Here is a 23,630-nt window from a genome sequence, read left to right on the forward strand (position 1 = left end):
ATGACATCCACTCAAACATTACAGAGTGCAGCAAAATCCCATTGTAATAGGGGATTCAAAATGGATAACTGGTACAAAATATGGTACATACTATTCAAAAAGGATAATGAATTTGACATATTGATGTCTTGGAAAAGGAAATTCTGACATCGGGGCTCTAAGCGTTTTCAAACATTGTCATTTGATAAAAGTGTTCTACATTTTTAAAAATAGAGATTAATATGTCTTTACATACATATGTGAGAAAGTTTCCATTATTCCTAGCCGAGACATACCATGTATGCGCAAAAAATTCATAAACAAATATCACACTACTCACGTAGAAAATGTGGACCTTACCGTCATCAAGCGCAGCGAAACACGCCATTTCGAGATTATAGTCGACGAAAGCTCGGTAACAGTAATGAATAAGGTACACTCATTTTGTATCTATTTTGTGACTTTCTTTATTAAAAGGAACAGTTCTCTAATGTGTAACGTGCAATTACTACGTAATTCAATAACTTGAAGCATGAAGAAGTTTCACTTTGCCACCGGATATAAAAAAAATTATTTCGTATTCCGATCCCAATCGAAAGTTGTTGACTGGGAATGACGTGTTTTAATTCAATCTACATGTAACATCAAGCATTTTTTATATCACATTAAAAAAAAAACCAAATATATACACATACACAATGTTGTAGAGTTATTTCTTGTAAATTTTCTGAGGTTTCGCACCATATTCGATATTTCGCGCCACGGTGTCAATAGGGCTTGTGTGCAGTTGTCGTTCGTTTCCCTATCAATGTTTATAGGTGACGCTGCGCTACAAACGACAATTTTCAACCTTATCTTTTATTTTTCTATGTATATCAGTATCAATTTGATCGAAATCTTGTATTCAAATTGATTTGAGTACAATATCATTGCATTTATTTACATGTCAATTATCAAAATTAGATTAATTCAGAAAAGTTACATGGATTATTTAATGGCGGATGTTTATAAAAGTTTATGTTGATTTACCTAGGAGTAAATCAGCTGACACAGAACCCTCGCTGACGACCACTATACAAATCAATACAAATTACTGCACAGAAAAGTGCGTGATGACCCAGGGAGATTGAACATAGTTCAACTCCCAAAAATCGCACTCAGTACATATTACGGTAAAATCACATTAATGGGGGTGGGGGTGGGAGGTGTGTGTGCTTATACATGTGTACTATGGGATGAATTTAATTTTTTTTTTTAAATAATTTCGTATGTTTTATACTTTCTCAGTAATACCGTAAAGCGTATCTCTAAAATTTGTCTCTATGAAAATACATGTGCCTCTAACTACATAAAACTATCGGCAACATAAACTTTTCGATACTAAGATACTGTATATGCAATATCAATATTTGTTGTACAGAACCCGACCGACTTTCCAAAATCAAAACCAAAAACGCGAGGGGGTAACCCAATCTCTACCCAGAGTTGTCGTTCCTTGCTCTCACTTTGTGAGTGTAAGGAACTCTAACTCTGGGTAGAGATTGGGGGTAACCCTGCTATGATGGAAGATCTACTATATATAGCCATTTTTCCGGGGAGGGGTTACTATACAACACCGGTATGCCATCATCAAGCATCGAACACAGACTGAATAGTGTTGATCATATATATATGTTACATGTATATTTTTTGCCTTTGATATCTTTATAAAAAAAAAAAATGTGTAATGATCTATAGGGCATCCTCTCAGAAACATGATTACATGCTTATATACTGTACAGTGTCAATTCTTACGGGTGAGAATTTTTGAATTCGGACATAAATAAAAGAATTTATATCAAGAATTACAAAGAATGAAACATGACAGGTTTATTACTGCCAAAACATGGCTAAATGTAAATATAATTGCATATCATGATCACAACATTTTAAAACTTTGTTGAATTTCAAGAGGCACATCTTTTAGTCAGTAAGTGCAAACAATCGTCTTCTATCGGTAGAGATTTTTTTCCCCAGATCAACTACAACTAAATGCTGCTCGTGGAAACTTTCTCGTGATCAAGTTTTCTTACAGAGGTGTTATTAGTCAAAACTCATCACTATTCACTAAGATGTCCAACACACTAGTCTTACTGTCGTCCTCCTTCAAATCGACGTCACTCTTTTCATCTTCAACCTGATCAATATCACTCTCCCTAGAATACTGTTTAGATAACTTTCTATCCGTTCTAGCAGAGGACGGTCTTTCCAGTTCGTTCTCCGTCACAGATTTTCTTTGTTCCGGAACCTTGTCTCCATGGAGGGACTCTTTCAATGTAATAGAGTAAATTGAACTTGAAGGTGTCTTCCATATTGATTCTTCATCATCATCATCATCATCATCATCGGGCGGCTGTGGTTTGTGTGCTACCTCATTAGATGATGATTTTGGTTTTTGTGGTACCTCGTTCGATGATAATTTTTCTATCAGTATTTTGACGACCTTCTGCAGGTCTTCCACGGCATCAGACATCATTTCGATCTTCCTGTCCAATTTTTGCTCCAACCTTTCCTGTCGTCTTGCTAATTCTTCATCAAATAGTTTATCTTTTTTCAACATTTTCTTCCCCTTCTCAAGCAGACTCATTCTGGCCTCGGGAAACTCCCTAAGAGCTTCCATTAGATCATTCTTGCTCAAAGAGAAGAGATCGGAGTAGCCCACGCTCCGGACACTCGCTGTTCGCCTGTTTCCCGTTTTGTTTCCAGGAATGTTGAGGACGCTGATCTCTCCAAACACCGCTCCGTCAGATAGTGTTACAAAGATGACCTTACCGTCCTCAGAACACACCTGGAGCTTTCCTCTCTTTACGATATACATATCTCTACCGATGTCACCCTTTCTACAGATGTAATCGCCGGGACTAAACACTTGTAGTTTGAGTTTCAGTACCAATTCTACCAATACCCCTGGTTCACAATCTTTGAATATTTCAACTTTTCTTAGAGTTTTCAGATGTACATGTATACAGATTTCTGCTCGTAGTTTTTCAGGCAAGTAATCCAAATGTTTGGAGTCGTCCACCGATTCCTTATTGTTCCATGTATAGTCGAACCAATTGATCACTCTTTCCTGTACTGGTCCATACACTTGTCGGTTCACCATGTATCGCTTTACAGCGTCCACCTTGTGCTGAAAATCATTCCTAGCGGCATCCATCTCGTTGATCAAAGCTCCAACATTACCAAAAATGGTAGCGAAAATCAAAACTCCCACCAAGCTACAGGTCGTGCAGTAAATGTAGGCCGCAGTATGAATTGGGTAGGCGGTATCCCCAATGGTCGTCAACGTTAGCGTGGACCAATAGAAACAGTAGGCGTACTGTTTCCAGAAACTGGAGTAATCGTGTCGGTAGATATCGGGGTACACCCACTCATCAGAGCCGAAGCCCAGAGTCCGGCTTATGGCAAAGTACAGGCAACCGTTCCAGTGAATGATCACAATGATGATAAGGATGAGGTTGACCACACGAAAGAGATTAGGGTTGTTGGCATGAGTCGCCGCCAGGTTGAAAAACTCTCTCATTCTCCATACTTTCAGACACTTATTGATTCTAAGAAAGGCATTAAAACCTACAACCAAATAAAGGAAATCTAGTGGGGCAATGCAAATAACATCCACAACGAACATCCAGGATTTGATGTAAACCATCGCCAGCCTCTTTATGTCACGGCATAATAAACCCTGCTCTAGGAAGCCTGCAATACAGAAGTACATCTTTGGTACAGTAAAACATATACCTGGTAGAATTTAAAGATGAGAATCATGTCAAAATTACAAACACCTTACTGTTCAGGGAACAAAGAGATAATGCTTTTCACATAAATTGCACATACCTACTCTACTTTTCATGAACATGTCCATAATGTAGATGACGTCACAGAAGTAGTCTGGGAAATACCAGCAGGCGACTACGTCTGGCGTCTGAAGTTTGTGCCAGAAACAGCCCCGTAGTATAACGAAGACGAGGTTGTACATCACAGCACACGTGACCACGCAGGACCACCAGTAGAAAGGGGGATTGGCGGGGTTGATTACCAGTGTCCTCCAAAACCTTGTATTCAAAATATGAAATGTATGTACTGTTAATTAACACTTAGGATCACAAGAGGAAAGAATCCCATATTTTCGCCTTCCATTTTTAGAATATTGATGAATGGGGAAAAAATGGCATTGTATGCTATTATAAGAAACCTTACTAGGTCGACAACAATGTATACAATCATATTAGGTTATATTTACATTCACTGAATCCCCCCTCTCTCTCTCTCTCTCTCTCTCTCTCTCTCTCTCTCTCTCTCTTAAATTGACATTGCTTTCATTATGCAATAAATACATGTTTCTTGTAAACTAGTTCCATGCGGTTTCTAGCACCGCCTGTCTGCTAAATCATTACCAGATATGGAGTGTCAAAAGGTGCATTGGCTGTTCCATCTAACGTAACAAATGGGTCAACCATATGATATTTTAGATCTTAATTCTAGTTTATATCTTTAATAATGCATAAAAATATCAATATAAACAATAAAATGTCTTTCTTTGTCGTTTTATCGGGTGATGAAGGTAGCAACCATTGCATAAAAAAATTGGCATATTTTCTGCAATGCTAGCTACCAAATCAACAAAGAAAGCATTTTATTGTTTTAAAAATGGTACTTTATTAATTTCACTTTATGATTTATTACACGTAACAGAATGTGTTGTTCCCGCCGCAGTGGTCTAAAGGTAGAGCGTTCGCCACGCATGCAGAAGGTCAGGGTTCGAATCCTAGCTAAGACAGACCGAAGTCGTTAAAACAGGTAGTGATAGTTCTGTCGCCAAACGTTCGACATCAGGTGTGAATGTCACGGGTCCTTGGAGATGACATTAAAAACGGATGTCCCGTGTTACTGTAAGTGTGGCACGCTACAGAACCCTCACTGCTCAATGGTCGTAAGCGCCGAGCTTTAAACCCTTCACCGGTGTTGGTGACGTCCCCATATCAGTGAAAAATTCTCGAGAGGGACGTACATTTGAACAGAGTAGCACGATTTATTTCCCCCTGAATACAGGCCTGAGGGGGCGCACAACACGGTGGTATCCTCAAGTGATTGCGTCGTTATAAGGAATAGATGGAGAATTTACTATGCCAGTTGAGGAATTTTAGTAGAAATTAAATGTAATAACTGACAAATGATATGACTATACAATATAATCAGTTCTTTAGTAAAATTTGAATTCTAATAATTATAATCGTTTTCTTGGAAGCATGGTTTTAAATCTGTATATGCCGCATTCTTTGGATATCACCATAGGAATAAAATGCATGTATTTTATATCAATTTATATCAAGCTATATCTAAATTATGCACTTTCTACAATTTATGCAATTTAATATTATCTGAGTCGGACTATGAACACCCCATTTCGAAATATATATGATTACGTGACGTTACACGCGGAATTTCGAAAATGTACCACTACAAGGCAACATTGAAGCGTGTATGGCCTGCAGGCTGTTGACGGGACAAATTTAGCTATACAGACAGTCTGACGGAATTAAACAGGGTAGTTCAAGTTCATTTATTCGCTCAAACCACATTATATATATGGTACATGAGGAGCATTAGATAAACCATCTTCACAAGTCAAGGGTCATTGATTCGTTACCTCGTACTAACCAATAACCCTTGACTTGTGAATTTGTAGATAAACATACATTTGAGTAAGAATAAGGTCAGAGTATGTACAAATATACATGAAGTTACTGTGAAAAAGTATGTACAAAATAAGTTAAGGAGGACAGACTAACTCATAGATTTTTGAGAAAAACGTTCAAAGTTTTTTGTGTTTTAACTTAGTAGAGAGAACCATTTTTGAGCAATAGAAGGGGAGTTAAGTTTTATGTTTAACATGAAATCACCATTCAATACGAGTATCGACTATATACTGTAACTCCCATTATGTTTCTAAAAATATTTTTCATGTAAAACGTGTCACATCTGCGATGGTATCAAACAACATAAAAAATTCAAAAATGTTTTAGAGACAGGCCGCAAAGGAATCACTAGATAATATATATATATATATATATATATATATATATATATATATATATATACATATGTATATATATATATATATATATATATATATATATATATACCCATTTCCGCCCCTACCCGGGATTGAACTCATGACCTGCGAAATCAACTCTCCTAGCAGCAGGTAACCAGCGCGCTTGATCGCTCAACCACCAGGGCAAGTCCTTAAAAAACTGGCTTCCGATGACGATGGAATTCTCGCCACGCTATCACACGCAACACGGTTTATTTAACGTACATTTAAGAGGATCACACAAGATACACATTGCATTTGAAATATTTTATATAAAGCATGGAAATAGCAATGAACTCTTAAATGAACATAACAGACCCACGACAGCGGTATAGCATAATACGCCCGCATTTTTAATGAATACATTTTAGACGAAATATTATAGATTTTAGACTGAATATTATGCGAATTCGACAATATACTACATTGATTTCACATCATAGAATAGGGTTTGCACTACATATTATATCAAGTAGACTTAAAGATATAAAGAATAGACTTAAGGATATAAAGAATAGACTTAATGATATAAAGAATAGACTTAATAATGATATAAAGAATAGATTTAATATTGTATGCTATTGATAATATGATGCGTATTTTGTAGTCTTAAAGACAGTTCCATAGCAAACTCTACGCTCTATCTTGTCAAAGCGTAAGCGTTATTGATACATCAACACAAGCTTAGCTTTTATAAATAATGGTTACCTCAACTGACTCACCATATCAAAAATAATAATAAAAAAGAGAGAAAGAAAAACAGACAAACTAACAGACAATTATCACTAATCGTTATAGTGGTGTGTATATATACAATATGCACAGACAATTATCACTAATCGTTATAGCGGTGTGTATATATACAATATGCACTGACAATTATCACTCATCGTTATAGCGGTGGGTATATATACAATATGCACAGACAATTATCACTAATCGTTATAGCGGTGGGTATATATACAATATGCACAGACAATTATCACTAATCGTTATAGCGGTGGGTATATATACAATATGCACAGACAATTATCACTAATCGTTATAGCGGTGGGTATATATACAATATGCACAGACAATTATCACTAATCGTTATAGTGGTGTGTATATATACAATATGCACAGACAATTATCACTAATCGTTATAGTGGTGGGTATATATACAATATGCACAGATAATTATCACTAATCGTTATAGTGGTGTGTATATATACAATATGAACAGATAATTATCACTAATCGTTATAGTGGTGTGTATATATACAATATGCACAGACAATTATCACTAATCGTTATAGTGGTGGGTATATATACAATATGCACAGACAATTATCACTAATCGTTATAGTGGTGTGTATATATACAATATGCACAGATAATTATCACTAATCGTTATAGTGGTGTGTATATATACAATATGCACAGACAATTATCACTAATCGTTATAGTGGTGGGTATATATACAATATGCACAGACAATTATCACTAATCGTTATAGTGGTGTGTATATATACAATATGCACTTGCAAAATATTAACGTTACATGCCCATAGAATGTGCCAGACGGAATCCCTAACAAAATTGTTACACAGACAGACAGACAACGGACAAGTGCTGAACAAGCATGGATCACTGTAGAGCTGATGATGAGTGAACAATTGATTTGTCAATGTGACAAGAGGAATGGTGAGCACTGCCTCTTCTATTACAAACACAACAACGGTACATTTTATACCACCATCACGCACACATTGAACCCTCACTAGCGCACGAAAGCGTTACTATTTATATATAGTACATGCTTACTCATTTTAGGCACCTAATCCCACCTCTGGTATATCCAGGGTCCGTGTTTGCCCAACTCTCTATTTTGTATTGCTTATAGGAGTTATGAGATTGAGCACTGTTCGTTATCTTCACCTTTCATATAGTAATATTTACATTTACAATATTTTTAACTTGGATATATTTTTTTTTCATGAATATGAACCATGTGCGTGTGAATCTTAAGAAATATAGTACAACTATTCAACGGCTGGGGATATCCAGACAGAAATGAAAGTAAAATGCAATTTCATTCTTTAAGATGCATTACGGTTTGAACAGCAACGCTTCACGCCAGCATACTTTTAATGAAATACTAACGTGCTTCATGTCAGAAATGTAAGATGGCAGTAACCGTTGCAGTTCATCTCCTCATATATTTTCAAAAGTTACATTTATTTGATAAGAATTCCCCTTCAACTCTGTTGCAATGAACTGACAATTCGAATTGACTGACGACGTGTTAGTGAAGCAATATATGCCCTCGACCAACTTGCTGCAAGGCTATGATCAATTGCGATTTTTATGCCTTCAAATCTATAGAGCGCCAAATTAACATAAATTCAAATAATTGAAGATACCACAATTCATTTGATGCGCACAATTCAATGAATGATTTCTTCAAATAATTAATTATTCAATTCTGAATTAATGCGCGCATAATTTAATTAATTATAGCATCTACTATTCTTCTGCGTTGATGCGCTCTATAAATTGAATTGTTGCTCTCATTAGATGAAGTGATGATAATTAATGCGCTCATCAATTCAATTGATGCGCGCAATACTTGAATTACTTCTCTTTTCAAGATATCTTTTTTAATTATTTGAATTTATGTTAATTTGGCGCTCTATAAAAATCGGGTTGAAAATCAAAATGACACTAACGAACTACTTACTCTATGGTAAATATTTCATTGAATTCATGTTCGATGTCATCGATTTCTCCACGATCTGTGACGGTGAACCTCCGAATGAAGGAATCCTCTTCAAGAGTTGCTTTGAATTTTTTCTAAATCCAGCAAATGATAATTTGTTAATAATCAGAAAAAAAGCAGCAAAAGAAATATCGAAGTTATTTTGAAAATTAAGTGAAGTAGTTTAGGTTTTGGTAATAAAACGTGTTCCATCAGAAATATTACCAACAGATGATATCTTGATTAAACATCCAGAAAGCATCAACATAGTATACTTACGACAGTTCCTTGCTGAAATGATAAAACACACATAGAGTATACATTTTACGCTCTCATGATTCATCATAATAAAATAGACTGTTTAATGGGTTTTTGTTTTGTTTTTTCCCTTTGATTTTTGTTTTTGTTTTGTTTTGTTTTTCATTTTTGTTAAGTAGACTTCAGAAGTCAGAACTAGGTTAATCAAACTACATTACTTAGTGAGGTGTAACTCTTGTCCGGACAACATATGGGAAATCCGGCCATGAAACAAAAATTTCGTTAGCAAAACAATTTTCTTATTAAATCCTACACGAATTCTAAAAACTCCCGTATGAATTTATTTTATTTCTCCTAGATACTACAACACTAGTCAGTTGTACGCCCATGCTTATTTTGATATTTTCCCTTTAAATTTTGCATTTTCAAAGTCAAAAAATAAAAGTGGGGTCTACTAAAATGACGAGAATCATAAATGGGCTAGATAGCGAGTGATTTAATATAAGTTGAAACTGTGAACTTTTATGTTAACAGGTTTTTTTGTTGTTGTTTTTGTTTTTTGTTTTGTTGTTGTTGGTTTTTGTTGTTGTTGTTGTGTTTTTGTTTTTTGTTTTATAAACAAAGTAAAAAAAAAAAATGAAGAGCAACACCTTGAGGTTAAGTATTACGGAGGATTCTCAAGAGTGGTTACCATGCGGTATAGCGCGGTATTCAACAGGGTCTGCATCCAAAAGTATAAACTTAAAGTAATAAAACAGATCACCAACACATCACGAGAATGCTGTTTGAATTTCATTTGGTTGGCCCTGCTCAAGGGCCATAAGCGCCGAACATAGGCCTAAATTTTGCAGCCCTTCACCGGCAATCATGATGGTGACGTATCCATATGATTGATATTTTTTTTTCGAGTGAGATTGTTAAACAATATACAGCCAACCAACAAAATGGTATGAAAAAAAAAATCTAATTGACACCCATCACAAAAACACATATTACATGACTGATTGGTTGCGGTTTTACGCCATTTTGGCAATATTTCAGCGATGTACTTTGGTTTGGTTTAGTTGTATATATTGTTTCTGCGGTTTCATCCGAACCACTACGTTTAGTCACCTCTTCCGACAAGGAAGGGGGTACAGAGGATCTATTCTGACCCGGATCCCCCACGGGATTACTTATGTACGTATAATTATACGCAAATTGTTGCATTATTTGGATAATCTTGTTCAAATTCAATGCCGATGAAATCAAAATTTCTGAACTAGACTGGATACCAAGTATCGTGCATTTAAATAAAAAGCTAATGGGCAACATCGCTCACTCGAGTCACCTTGGCGCTGCTGTGGTTCAGCTGTGAATTTTTATCATAATTTTTTTCAATGTTTATATTCCCATGAAAAATTGTAAAGGGTCCCCGACATAACTGAATTCACACGACATGGGGATGCCTCAATACCAATATGACTAATGTGACCTTGCTGTTTTGGGAAATAAAATTATTTTTAAGAATATTGGGTATACATTTGAAATAAGTATGCTATGGATTAAAGAATGTCATGCTAAAAGGTGAAGAAACAAATATAAGAAAACAAAGCGATTAAACCTTGATACACACCTGAAATACATGTACATTGCTTTAAGGTAGAGACCGATAGCAACCACGTGATCAGTAAAAATCGTGTATTTTCACGTGAAATTATTTTTCGGAATTCCGTACATCGCCATAGAGTAGTTGAAAAAACAAAAAGGGGTTCCGAAAGTACAAGTTGTTGCTGTGACTGAATCGATGATTGAGATTGTCGTCTCGACGAAAGATAGAAAAATTTGGCCATAGTTTAGATTAGGAATACGTCAATGTAATAATAGTGGACTAAATGTTTCGTCCGTGCAGAATGGCACTTTTTACCTCACGAAATTCACCACCATGCATAGCTGCGCTTCGTAAACAAAGTTGTTGATGTAGCGTGATCGTGATGTCCGAGTGTTGCGAGTTTCAATACTGTTTATGTAGTCATTGAGAGTTTAAACAAAGTTTCTTCTGAGAAGAGGAATTCGATGGATGCATTCAACGTGGACAACGAAATCATAATTTCGTTTGGTAAGTGAAAAAAATGGCAAATTGAATTTGTATTCAACCCACTTTTCCTCTGCTATTTCACAACGCGATTTTATAATAACATCTATAAACGCACAACTTGGAGCTGTTTCATTTTTTGTGCATTTACGTATTCCATATATGCCCAAAATATAACTCCTACATGTGCATGTAATTGTAAATGGATGTCATGTATATGCCAGATTTGAAAAAAAAAAATAGGGCTCTCACAAGTTTGGGGGGGGGGGGGGGGGGAGTGTTGCACTAAAATTCTATTTGGTATAAATGATAATACTTATAGTATCTTGAAATTTCATTGACCTAAGAGATATTTCAAATCTGGGGTTTCATGTTTCATACAAGCATGTAGGTCTACAAAACTTTATTTAAAATATTTGTATTAAAAATCACAAGCCCCCCTCATAGGCAAATAAATGTCTTGTATGAAAATAAGATATGTATGTCCTTCTCTTGACCCACACAAAGTAAAGGAGACAGGTATGATAAATCTAGAGTTGACTTGTTTTGATATTATTAGAATGAACTGGCAGTTTATGAAAACATATCTGTCATCTCATATTGTAATATGATAATTATGATGTTTATTCACCTCATTAAGGACCCGGGGGTGGGAGGGTATGTACAGTTTAAATAGAAGGTAACTATAACAATATGAAATAAATAACAACCATGCAGATGTACTACTACTGCAAGAGTTCACATTGCTGCACTGCACACATTTAACATACATGTAGTGTTACATATGTAATACTGATTTCAGACAAGATTTTAAAAATTAACATAATAAAATACATGTTATGTGTGTAATTTTCAATATATCAGCATTTTAAAGTTCACTGAACATGCATTGAGACACACAATTTTAAAATTGACATTGTCTGACACAGTATAATTAATGATTAATACTGACTGTGCAAATATTAATTATGATTATTTTTTTTCTAAGCATCATCCTAAGGACCAGTGCAAGTTGAAATGGGCTTCCAGCCAACAACTTCAACAGCAATTTGCCATGAAAATCACCAAGAAAGGTACAATATTTTCTGTCTTAGTAAGATAGAATTTTTCATTTTAACACCAGACATTTATAAAGACAATTCTTAGTATATTAGATATTCATCTTTTTTTCAATATTTGAATATATTTTTTATAACAGGTACTTCATTTACATTGATGATGTCATATCCCCTGGACCCCACAACTTTACAGGTTACAGAGAAAATTCAAGAACTTCTGCAAAATGTGGGACTTGGATAGAATCAATAATGTATTTGTGAGCCCAGAGCAATGGATATATTGTGCAACATACTATTCTAAAGTGTGAATTTAATGGAAAACAAGTACATGTACTCATGTATTACATGTCTTTTTTAAGACAATAATATTGTATAAATATAGAGGAAGTGTCATTGTTGATTATTCTAAGTTTTTGATATATCAAATTCAGTAAACATTTCTAAATGAAAATAAAACACCAATTTTATAACTTTAATCAATGTGTTTGAATTTCTCATTTTCTACCCCCACCCCCCTTACACACACAGTGCATATACTGTGAATGCAATATGCATGCATTCTAAGTTATCCAAGCGAGTTTTTGTTTCAGTGTGAGACTACAAGTAGGACTCATAAACTTATGAAGAGACATATATATTTGTGAGAGCAAGATAGCTGATATGAGCCTTGAGATCAATGGGTCGAGCCGCGGTGGTGGTCTAGAGGTTAGAGCGTTCGCCCCGCATGCAGAAGGCCAGGGTTCGAATCCCGGCCGCGACAGACCTGAGTTGTTGAAACAGGTAGTGACAGTTTCATTGCCAAACGCTCAGCATCAGGTGTGAATGTCACTGGTCCTCGGATATGACCTTCAAAACGGATGCCCAGTGTCACAGTAGATGTGGCACGCTAAAGAAACCTCACTGCTCAATGGCCGTAAGCGCTGAGCAAAGGCCTAAATTTAAAGCCGTTCACCGGTCTTGGTAACGTCTCCATATGAGTAAAAAATTCTCGAGAGAGACGTTAAACAAGATACAATCAATCAATCCATGGGTTGATTGGGTGGAAATCTTTCCATTGATATTAAATATAAAGTTGTTAGGCCTATTTAAACATATTTGGTGCACTATGCTGTATAATCATATCAATTTCTTATAATAGGTAATCGTGTCTGGTTATTATAAAAAAAAAATGTATGAAAAATAACTAAATATTAATGCAATCATTGTGAGTGCAAAAAGGTCAATTGCAAGAGCAGCCCCCTAAAATTTTCAAGTTTAAAGTAAGTCGTGGTCTCTTGTTTAGAGAAATATCTACCATAAAAGAAGCCATAATTTCCTCCACTCTCAGAGAAATAAATGTCTGACAGAATCTTTTGATTTATTGAATTACTTTTAGTGGGAGAACTGCTATTTTTTCCCCAAAACCCTTAAAATTTGCATTATTTTATTAATTTCACCTTATTAGAAATGACAGAAAATAATAAAAATGACAACATAGGAGACATATTTTAAGCCCTATAAAATCTGTAAAATCCAGGAGTTCCTGGGGAATCGCCCCCCCCCCCCCCCCCCCCTTCAAGGCGGCCCCCAGACCCCTGCCTCATACAGTTGCACCCCCCACCCCAACTTCAATTCCTGATCCGCCCCTGAAATAGCTTATAGAAACCTTATTGTCATGTTCAATTTTCAAAGAGGTAATTTGGGAATGCTTAAACATTTTAAGTTAGAAAAAGATCAGTAGTTTATCTCTGCTGGCTGAATCTTTCTTCTCAATGCGCCGAGTGCAATTCATGACGTCTATGTTCCTGCTCATTCTTTCTCCTCCATACCATGTAGTATATTAAAGGGGTTGGGATGTAATGGAGACATTTGTTTTAAGAAATATAAATTGTATTTCAATTTTTTGTGGGGATTTTTATTTGGGAAAACTCTTGATATTAATCATCAAATATGATGACATATGATAAATCTATATTCTGAGTGTAAGTGCACAAAGGTCAACAACGAGAACTACAACAAAATATAAGCTAAAATTTGAAATACATACTTTCTGTATTATATTTATTAATTTAAAAAAGGTATTACGAAGAATCTTCGAATTTCAGCAAGCTGTTTTTGATGGATTGTTTACAACATCTTTTAATAACCCTTTTTCTTACAAAAATGTGTAGTTTGTAAAAAGGGGGTGGGGTTAGGAATTTTTTGCTAGTTCCATATTGAACCCCATTATGGTGTATAATTTTTTTCATATATTTTACTTACTAATAGACTGACCACTTAATGAAATAAAATAAGAAATTTGATGGGTAATATTTTTGCAGCTTAAGCAAAGGTATGACCCTGTGTGCAAATATTGTGCACTGTTTTAAGGTAATTAGCCAATGTAGCTCTGTTGAAGTAATGTTGTTGCATGTTAATAATGATTGCTGAACTTGAAATTGATGTGTAATACACAATTTTGTGAAAGGTTGTTTGGAACCATATATGACAAGTTATGATCCTTTTTACAATAAAAATGTTACAGCTCTATTTGTATATTGCTCTCTACTTATTTTTCTTCACTTTTTACGCTTTACAAGGACTAAGGAAGGTGTTATTAAAATCGCCATATTTCTCAAAAACAAGGTCGATTACCTACATTGATTTTTTATTATGTTTTATATCGAAGCTTCATCATAAACATATATCAAAATAAAAAAAAATCAATGGTTAATTTTTTTAGCATCAACCTATCAATCTCTACCTTAAAAGTCTTACAACATTTTTTTTTTTCAAGATAATGTATTTCATTCAATGAAAAAACACAATTTTGTCAACAATTTATATTTTGAAATCATTTCTGGATGAATATTAAACTAAGAAATAATTAGAGTATCCATACAATAATTTTCAAACAGTTTCTGATTAAATGTTCTAAGGAAATTAATATTCCAATTCCAATATAAATATTTATAGCATTCAAATACTATTCATGTACTTGTATCCTTTCTATTTTCAGAAAAGGAAATTTCATTGCAGGTTTTTATTCACTAAAGTTCCTAAAAATCTCGCCTGGGATTCGGTTCTGCTGGATATTTCTACTGACGCCTTCAACAAATATCCCTGGACCAGCCGAATCTCGGCCAAGATTTAAAAGTTCTTCCAATATCTGACTACAATTTATATCAAAATATGAAAAGAAACTGCTTACGTTTCTGCATTTCATAAGAATTGCATGCATTTCTTTCTTCTCCTTTTTAGTTGGACGAAAGATGGCTTCATAGTCTTAAATATAATGTATGTTTTCCCAACGAAATATAGGCTATATTAAGTTTTCAGAACTTACCGTGGTTTTCACCTGAAAAGATAAAGGACATAATATAATGGATGAAATGAAAATAAAACTACGTGGGTTTTTATTTGGCGGGGGGGGGGGGGGGGTCATTTTAATATTGTATTGAATTAAATGTGCTTATCATGACATCATATTCTAAATGATTTGTTATCATTCTCAGTTTTGCAGCTAATGTATCATTATCTGGTGGCTTCGATTCAAGTTCGATACGGGTATATGTGCACAGACAGACACAACTCCCTAAACTCAAGTCTATCTCAGGTATTTCATAACCACTATCTACGGTGCTGCTAAAACTGGTAATTTCTTACCTAAATTAAAATGATCGGCTAATATTTACTAGTTAGGGGCCTATATGTTTGTACACAAATGTAAACTATTGTCTTATATGACGTCATGGGAAAGGGCGATAATTCCGTTATTTTCCTTGTCCACAGCAGTAGATTTAGATCTATATCTTTTCAAAATGATTTTGATTATCTGCAAAATTTATTTTCAAATCTCAAAATACTCGACCTTTAATATGTGAAAAGACAGAACTTTAGATAAACAAAGATCTACTACTACTAGCCACAAGCTTCACTTACTGTTTCAATTGTTTTCTTCCATTTATACAAAGATCTATTTGACTGGGCAGTTTGTTCTTTGCCATCTTCGTTTTCTTTGGCATCAGCTGTGCCGTGCATCTTTGGTGGCATGTTAGCCATGTATTTGTCACATTAATCGGCATTAATAGGCCTAATGCATAATGGTATGCATGTCGTACTCGGGCCTATAATGCAGGCGTCGGGTATGACGTCATAAGAGTAATCACGGTGTCAAATATTTCCCGCCAATGTAAATTTCCTCAGAGTTGTCGTTCATACCACTGGGGCGGATAGACGTGTCGTGTCATTCTCTCATCAAATGAACCGGAGAAATGCAATTTTTATTATTTCATAATACTAATCGATATTCTGCACAATATATTATATATTGATACAGGCACGTATAGGGGCGTATCAGTGGCGAATTTAAGGGGGGGGGGGGGGGGGGGGGGGTTGCCTCAAATTTAGGAAAATGTAAATTATGAAAGAAGCAACAATTTCTTCCATTCTCGGAGAAATAAATGGCAAATCTTTTGATTGGGAGAACTTTTTTTTTTTTTTTCCAGAAACCCTTATTTGTGTCATTTTATTAATTTCACCTTATTGAAAATGACAGAAAATAGCAAAAAATGTATACATAGGAGACATATTTCAAGCCCTGTAAAATCTGTAAAATCCAGGAGTTGAACCCACTGGGGACCACAAGGCGGCCCCCAGACCTTCTGCATCATAAAGTTGCGCTTCCTCCCCTAACCGCAGTTCCTGGATCCGTCCATGCATACTTGTATAAATAATTGGAGGTGTGGGTGTGCAATGAGTGCCGAGACACAAATTTTCTAGGGAGGTCCAAGGTTCTATTTTCCGATATTTTCGGGTAAAATTATCATCAAAAGCGGTAAAATTGCCAGAACTTTGTGTCGAAGAAACAAACTACATTGTAATTTCAATTCATTGACAGCACCATTCATATTTGGCATGTAGTCATGAATACAACAACAAAAATAACAGTGGCAATGAAATAGTCTACATGTACATGTAGTTGTGTTATAGTAACACATGTAGTAAGTTTTCATATTTTTATACTATAATATTTTGAAGTCTTTCTTTTCTGATATTGAAATAAAACACTCATTCAAAAAAGCTACATTCTTCTAGCAATTTTTATATTTAGAGAACTAACAATTTCAATTATGGAGTTTTCTTTCATATAACATTGACAGTTAAATATCTCATCATACTGCAGTCTGTATTGGTCATGCTTTTGGGCAATAAAGTTCTTTTATGTATACCAATATTCACTAGAAGAAAACGTGAAATATGTCTAACAACTCAGGTGCATTAAAAATATTGATTGCCAACATCTACATGCAGTCATTTGAACTGTGAATCCCTGAAAATTATGGTTCAGTTAGATCCAATTACTCTAACCCCCGCCCAGGAAAGGGGGGGGGGGGGGGACTCTGACGGAAAAAGCCGACATGTGTTTGATTGCTAAATATTGCGAGTCAGCAATTCTATGCACTTAAAACTCTATATATTTTGTGTGATAGTTATCAATAATTTCATATAGTTTGGACGATGCATTATAAATATATGCATATGATACCACATGTACTATGCTCTGTCAACAAAAAGGAGATTTACGTTTTTGGAAACGCATTTCTTAAATCCGCCATAGCATTGTTTTTCAAAGCGGGGAGCTACATGTAGGTAAAAAATCAACATATTATCACTCTCTCAAACGTACCCTTTCTTCTTGTCAGCGTGCCACAATCAATATGTTGTTTTTTTTAAATGGTATCTTGCTATGTAAGGATCTTCCAATGTATTACGATTCTACATAAAGTTAAAAGGAGGGGGAGCCCCCACCTCCACCCCCTCGAGTTCTACGTAGGTACATTTATATTTACCAAATGTCAAATGGTCGTACATTAGCGTAATAAATATATCTCATTTAACTCAAGTACATGTACGAAAAATGCAGATTCATATATCGGCCATGATGTAGTGGACAATTTATAGGGAACTTAAACTGCCTCGCTAGTGCGTTAGTTTAATTTTCTTAGAATTTTCCGGGGGGGGGGGGGGGGGCTGCATTACTGATTAGTTGTGAGGGGCGGATCCAAGAATTGCGTTGGGGGACAACTCTATGAGGCAGGGGGTCTGAGGGCCGCCTTGAGGGACCCAAGGAGTGAAGCCCCCGGAAGCTCCAGGATTTTACAGATTTTATTGGGCTTGAAATATGTCTCCTTTGTAGTCATTTTTGCTATCTTCTGTCATTTTTGATGAGGTGAAATTAATAAAATGACGCAAATTCTAAAGAGTTGGGGGGGGGGGGGGTAAGTTCTCCCAATAAAAGTAATTCAAAAAAACTTTTTTGTCATTTATTTTTTTGTCATACAGCGGAGGAAATCTATCGTTTATATTTTTCTTAACAAGAGACCACGATTTACTTACTTACAACGGTGTACGTGTAAATATGTTTAGTCAGCACAATACCTTTGTTTTCAAAATCAGATTTGAAATGATAAAAAATAACATTTCAGCCATGCACACAGTCGTGTATCTGGTAATCGGTATCAGTCGTGTTAATATTACAGGAGCGCCTGATCCAGAGTAAAGTATGATGCGAAAGAAGTCATATCTGTCAAGGAATAGTATGAAAATGTGAGCTATCGGCAAAACTAAAACTGACATTTTTACGAACAAAAATAACCCCCTGCTTCCCAAAATTCCACTTCCGTTTAACGCAATACCATAATTATCTATTCGAAGGTAATTGGTGGTATCATATAAATGTGGAATTAGGTTTCAGAATTTTCATTTTCACCTTGGGGGCTAATTAGGGATGGAAAAAACGATTTTTTTTCTATAGAAAAGCCTGGTTCCCAGAACTCGTCTTACACTTTATATATTAGCCAAATCATCTATAAGGAGGTTATTGGTGGTGTCCTTTTTAGATCAATAAGTTTTCTTTTTCACCTTGAGGGGCAAATGGGTAGAAAAACGAAAAAAACGTGGTGTTCAGTGCATTGTGACATGTGCAGCAAAACTATATGTACATTAAGGGTTGGAATCTCAACAATCAATTTGAACAATCAAAAAATGATGGGAGTTGGAATGACCCCAGGGTACGTGCCCACCAGAATTCTTAATGCATCTTGATATGTGAAGCAGGAATATAGTTGGTTTAGGGGGTTAGAATCTCAATTGTTTTAAATATATTTCAACAATCATGAAATGGGGTCGGGATGACCCCAGGGTACTTACCTAACAGAATACCTAATGTATCTTGACATATGCAGTAATAATATATATGTACAGGTATATGGTATAGGGTATGAACAAGTGAAGATAACGAACAGTGATGAATCTCATAACTGCTATAAGCAATACAAAATTAAGAGTTGGACACTCTGTTAATTGCACACACGGCTTGTTCGCTAGTTATACAAGTACAACGAAAAGTATATTTAAGATATAATGATCGCATTTTCGTGTATCTTGCAGGATAATCTGCGAAGTTGAGAAATGTTTTGAAATATAAAAGCCGAGGTGTTAATCGAGGCTTTTCTATTTCAAACAACATTTCGAGACCAAGGATTCTACATGTATTCTACTACGGCTCAAAAATATACACCAGATCGTTTTCCTATATAGATACGAAATGGGTCACTACATCATGGCAGTTTGAAACGGCCTACATTCAATTTGTTTTTTGCTGACGAAAAGGGTGAGATAGTACGGGTATTCTAAATATATCTTGAAAAATTCAAGTATTTAGTTTAATGTTAACATATTATATCAATTTTTCAAGAAAAACTTCTCTGTGCATCGCCATGTTTACATATGTATGGCTTTCGAAATACAGATGATTGGTTTACACTGAATGACAAATGTTCTTCTGTCATTTCTGAATTTATTTAAAACATATATTGATTGATTTTTATGATTATCAAATTGAATTATCAGTTATCAAATTTATTGTTGCATTAGCAAAACTAAAGCAAGCGAGTGTGTCAATTTTCTCATAATCAGTTAATACGTATGAAGGTATATCGTAGAATAATGACCGCGGCATTCCTTTGATCTTTGCAATAACCGTGGTAGAATTACATGCGTGTGGGTATCCCTCTTTTATATACACCTTAGCGATGCTTGTTTTTCACATGCGGGGATCTTGGTGTAAAAAAATCTTCGTTTGACGTTCGACCTTTCAATGGCGTGGAAGTATGTTAATTTGTAACAGATGAGAGCTATTTGATTACAGGACAGATTCGATGGTATACATGTAGGTACACTTTCTAGCATTTAAGTTTCAGTTTTGCCGATAGCCCACTTTCCATCCTATTCCTAGGAAGAGTGTACGGGTCCCAGATTGTACTTCTTTCCAACCATACTTTATTCTAAAATATGAAAAGAAAACTGACAAATATGTGATATTAAAGGGATCATGGTAAACTTAATGTTAATCAGCCCAAAGCTCAAACTTCAAAGCCTCGCGATACAGTAAATATATGTAGCCTACTCCTCGCGGCATGCCATATTTGAGCCCTCATGCGACACATTACAAATTGGTAAGATTTTGTGCAAATTACATGTGAAATGTAAGTAAAAGGGCGATATAATCATCAACAATCATGGTATCGGTATATACACACTCTCTATCAAACAAATCAAGAAGGCAGAGAGATGAAATGACCGAGAAAGATGGTTTTAAATCATCATTTTCAACTTTGTAGACCTACTCGTGAAACGCGAACGAAGTGTTTGAGGTAAGTACGGGTTTCTGAAATTCGGTGACAAATTTGAATGATCAAAATATATCTACCTATATATACCTGATCAGGATATGGGGCTCACGGCGGTTGTGACCGGTCAGCAGGGGATGCCAATCTGATTAAAATCAGATCCTCGATCCGCTCCTTTATTTCTTTTGATTTGTCACCTCGAGTAGCGACAAATCAAAAGAAATAAAGGAGCGGATCGAGGATCTGATTTTAATCAGATTGCAGGGGATGCTTACTCCTCCTAGGCACCTGATCCCACCTCTGGTGTGTCCAGGGGTCCGTGTTTGCCCAACTATCTATTTTGTATTGCTTGTAGGAGTTATGAGATTGATCACTGTTCGTTATGATGTTTGCAGAAATATGGTGTAGTTAATTAGGAAATCGATCTCATACTCGGTGATACTGCGTTTTCTCCGCTTCGGAGCCGAGCTCTCATGCTCCACAGTGACGACTCCTCCAATGTGACGTTGTATACGGTGTGCTCTATTTATGGGAAAATGAGAAATCATTTTGTATTGATTCCTTATCAATAACATGTATAGAAGTTCTGAATAAAAGATTTTGAAAATATATTTTTATATAAGACTGTTGATAATTGTAATCAATACGTTTCATTTTTATTCATTATTAAACAAATATTATGAATTTACGATTTTGCACGTACTCCTCGGTAGGACAGTGTGGAAAATATAGAAGCATCTCATTATGACTTTATATTTGGATTGAATATACTAAAGCTGCAAATATTTTTATATATTTAATTATTACTAAATTGTTTTGATTGAAAAAAAAATCTAAACGAGAATTTACACATCAATAAATCCAAAAACGCTATGTATACAATACATACGCGCCTGAAAACAAATAACATAGTGCGGGGAAACTATTCAAATTATTGAAATTGATAATACAGGAAAGTTGAGGGAACGAATTGGAATTATAAGAATCAAACATTCTTTTTGAAGAATTCATTAATGTGTAAACTCTGGACATTTTATTCACACTTTGCACTTTTATTCACTTTGTGAGTAAAATGTCCAGAGTTTACACATCAATAAATTCTTCAAAAGGAATGTTTAATCCTATAATATTTTGATTATTGCTTTGTTTAAAATCAAAGACGCGCAAATCAGAGTTGCAGACATGCAAAGTATAGCCTGTCCAGCAAATAATATCGCCATCACCACGTGACATATATCCGGGGTATGTCCGGTCATTGCATTCTATTCATACACTATACGACACATTCACCACATTTATGAAGCATTTATTGGTTTCTGCAATCTAATGAAACTAAAAATCTAACGATATTCATGTTTGCTTTATTTGCATACCACCATGATGGTACTTCAACAATTCTTTAATTTAGTTTCGTCAATGGAATGTTGCCTTGTAAACAGGGGCAAATTTAAGATTTTAATTTAGAGGGGCGTAGAAAAAGTCTGAGAGACAAGGGTTTGTTGATCACCTTTAGGTCCCCAGTTTGCCCTGACGGAAGCCAAAGACGGTATTTAAAGCCTCCGGAACGTCCCGTGTTTCACTGTGAAATCCGGTATAAAACTAATAGAATTTTTAAGTACGCATGCTGCAATATAATCTGGAATTAAGTGATGTTTCAGTTTTCATCTTTTTCATAGAAAGACTTAATACGCAATTTCCGAGTTGCCCAATAGTTCTTTCCCTTTGTGGAACTCTTACGCACAGTGAGACGCAAACATATATCGTCCACACGCGGTGGGTACAAATGCTTATCGCTGCCTTCATATATTGCCTAAAGGCCGATTATCAGACATCATGACACAATATTAGTAAGTCTATTAGTATCTAATAATAAAATAGCTCAAACAAAAATCGATAATCACCATTTTTCTTTGATTATCACTCGTGCAGAAGAGGAAATAAAAAAAATAATTTCATATTAATTTAATGGTCCATATTTTTTCCTCCTCCAGCTTCCTCTTTATGCATGTTTTAGCACCTGTAGATTTTAGAATAATTTACTTCAAATTCCATTTTTGAATCAAATATTTCATATAATTTCTGTATGTTTCTTTGGATATAGCTTAGAATATTCAAACTTTTAGCGCTTCACATCAACATTATCTTGTTGTACATAGTGTGGTTGTCTTCATCATCTAATGCTACATATATTTATTGCGTTAGAACACTATATTATTTTATGATTCCAATGTTATTTATTACAATTGTTTTGATTGGATAAAAGTAAAACTGAACGAGAAATTCAATACATACACATCAATAAATATTCGAAAACTTGATGCATTCATACGCGCCTGAAAACAAATAAAGTAATGTATGGAGACTCAGCGAGAAAACTATTCACATTTTTGATACAGGAAAAAAAATGGAATTATAAGTATCATTCTTTTCGAAGAATTTATTGAGTCCAAGTTATGTACATCATGTTGGGATGTTAACGTGCCTGAACAAAAGATGGACTGAATCAAGGATATCAAATAGGAAAGGGACGGTGATTACCCAGTAGAACAACAAAGGGACGGTGATTACCCAGTAGAACAACAAAGGGACGGTGATTACCCAGTAGAACAACAAAGGACGGGGATTACCCAGTAGAACAACTTCTTGGAAACTATCAACGGCTTTCTTTTAGGTCTACGCAATATTTATGTATAATATATAGGCCCCTATATATCAGCATCTCACCAGAGCTCACAGA

The 23,630-nt window shown here is 35.2% G+C and overlaps 1 protein-coding gene and 1 long non-coding RNA gene across 2 annotated transcripts; one reads left to right on the forward strand and one right to left on the reverse strand.

The window, feature by feature from the left end:
- Window positions 1–1,833: 1,833 nt before the first annotated feature.
- LOC125680417 (cyclic nucleotide-gated channel rod photoreceptor subunit alpha-like) lies at window positions 1,834–9,664 on the reverse strand. Its single transcript, XM_048920002.2, has 4 exons — window positions 9,132–9,664; window positions 8,835–8,947; window positions 3,853–4,070; window positions 1,834–3,714 (listed from the first exon to the last, which is right to left on the reverse strand). The coding sequence occupies exons 1-4, from the start codon at window positions 9,162–9,164 to the stop codon at window positions 2,066–2,068; spliced, it is 2,013 nt and encodes a 670-aa protein (XP_048775959.1). The 5' UTR covers window positions 9,165–9,664; the 3' UTR covers window positions 1,834–2,065.
- A 1,100-nt stretch (window positions 9,665–10,764) lies between these two features.
- On the forward strand, window positions 10,765–12,685 carry LOC125677725 (uncharacterized). Its single transcript, XR_008800780.1, has 3 exons — window positions 10,765–11,208; window positions 12,173–12,257; window positions 12,383–12,685. It is a non-coding gene; the product is annotated as an uncharacterized LOC125677725 (long non-coding RNA).
- The last annotated feature ends 10,945 nt before the right edge of the window (window positions 12,686–23,630 follow it).

Source organism: Ostrea edulis, chromosome 2, assembly GCF_947568905.1.
Source record: "Ostrea edulis chromosome 2, xbOstEdul1.1, whole genome shotgun sequence".
NCBI classification, from domain to species: Eukaryota; Metazoa; Mollusca; class Bivalvia; order Ostreida; family Ostreidae; genus Ostrea; species Ostrea edulis.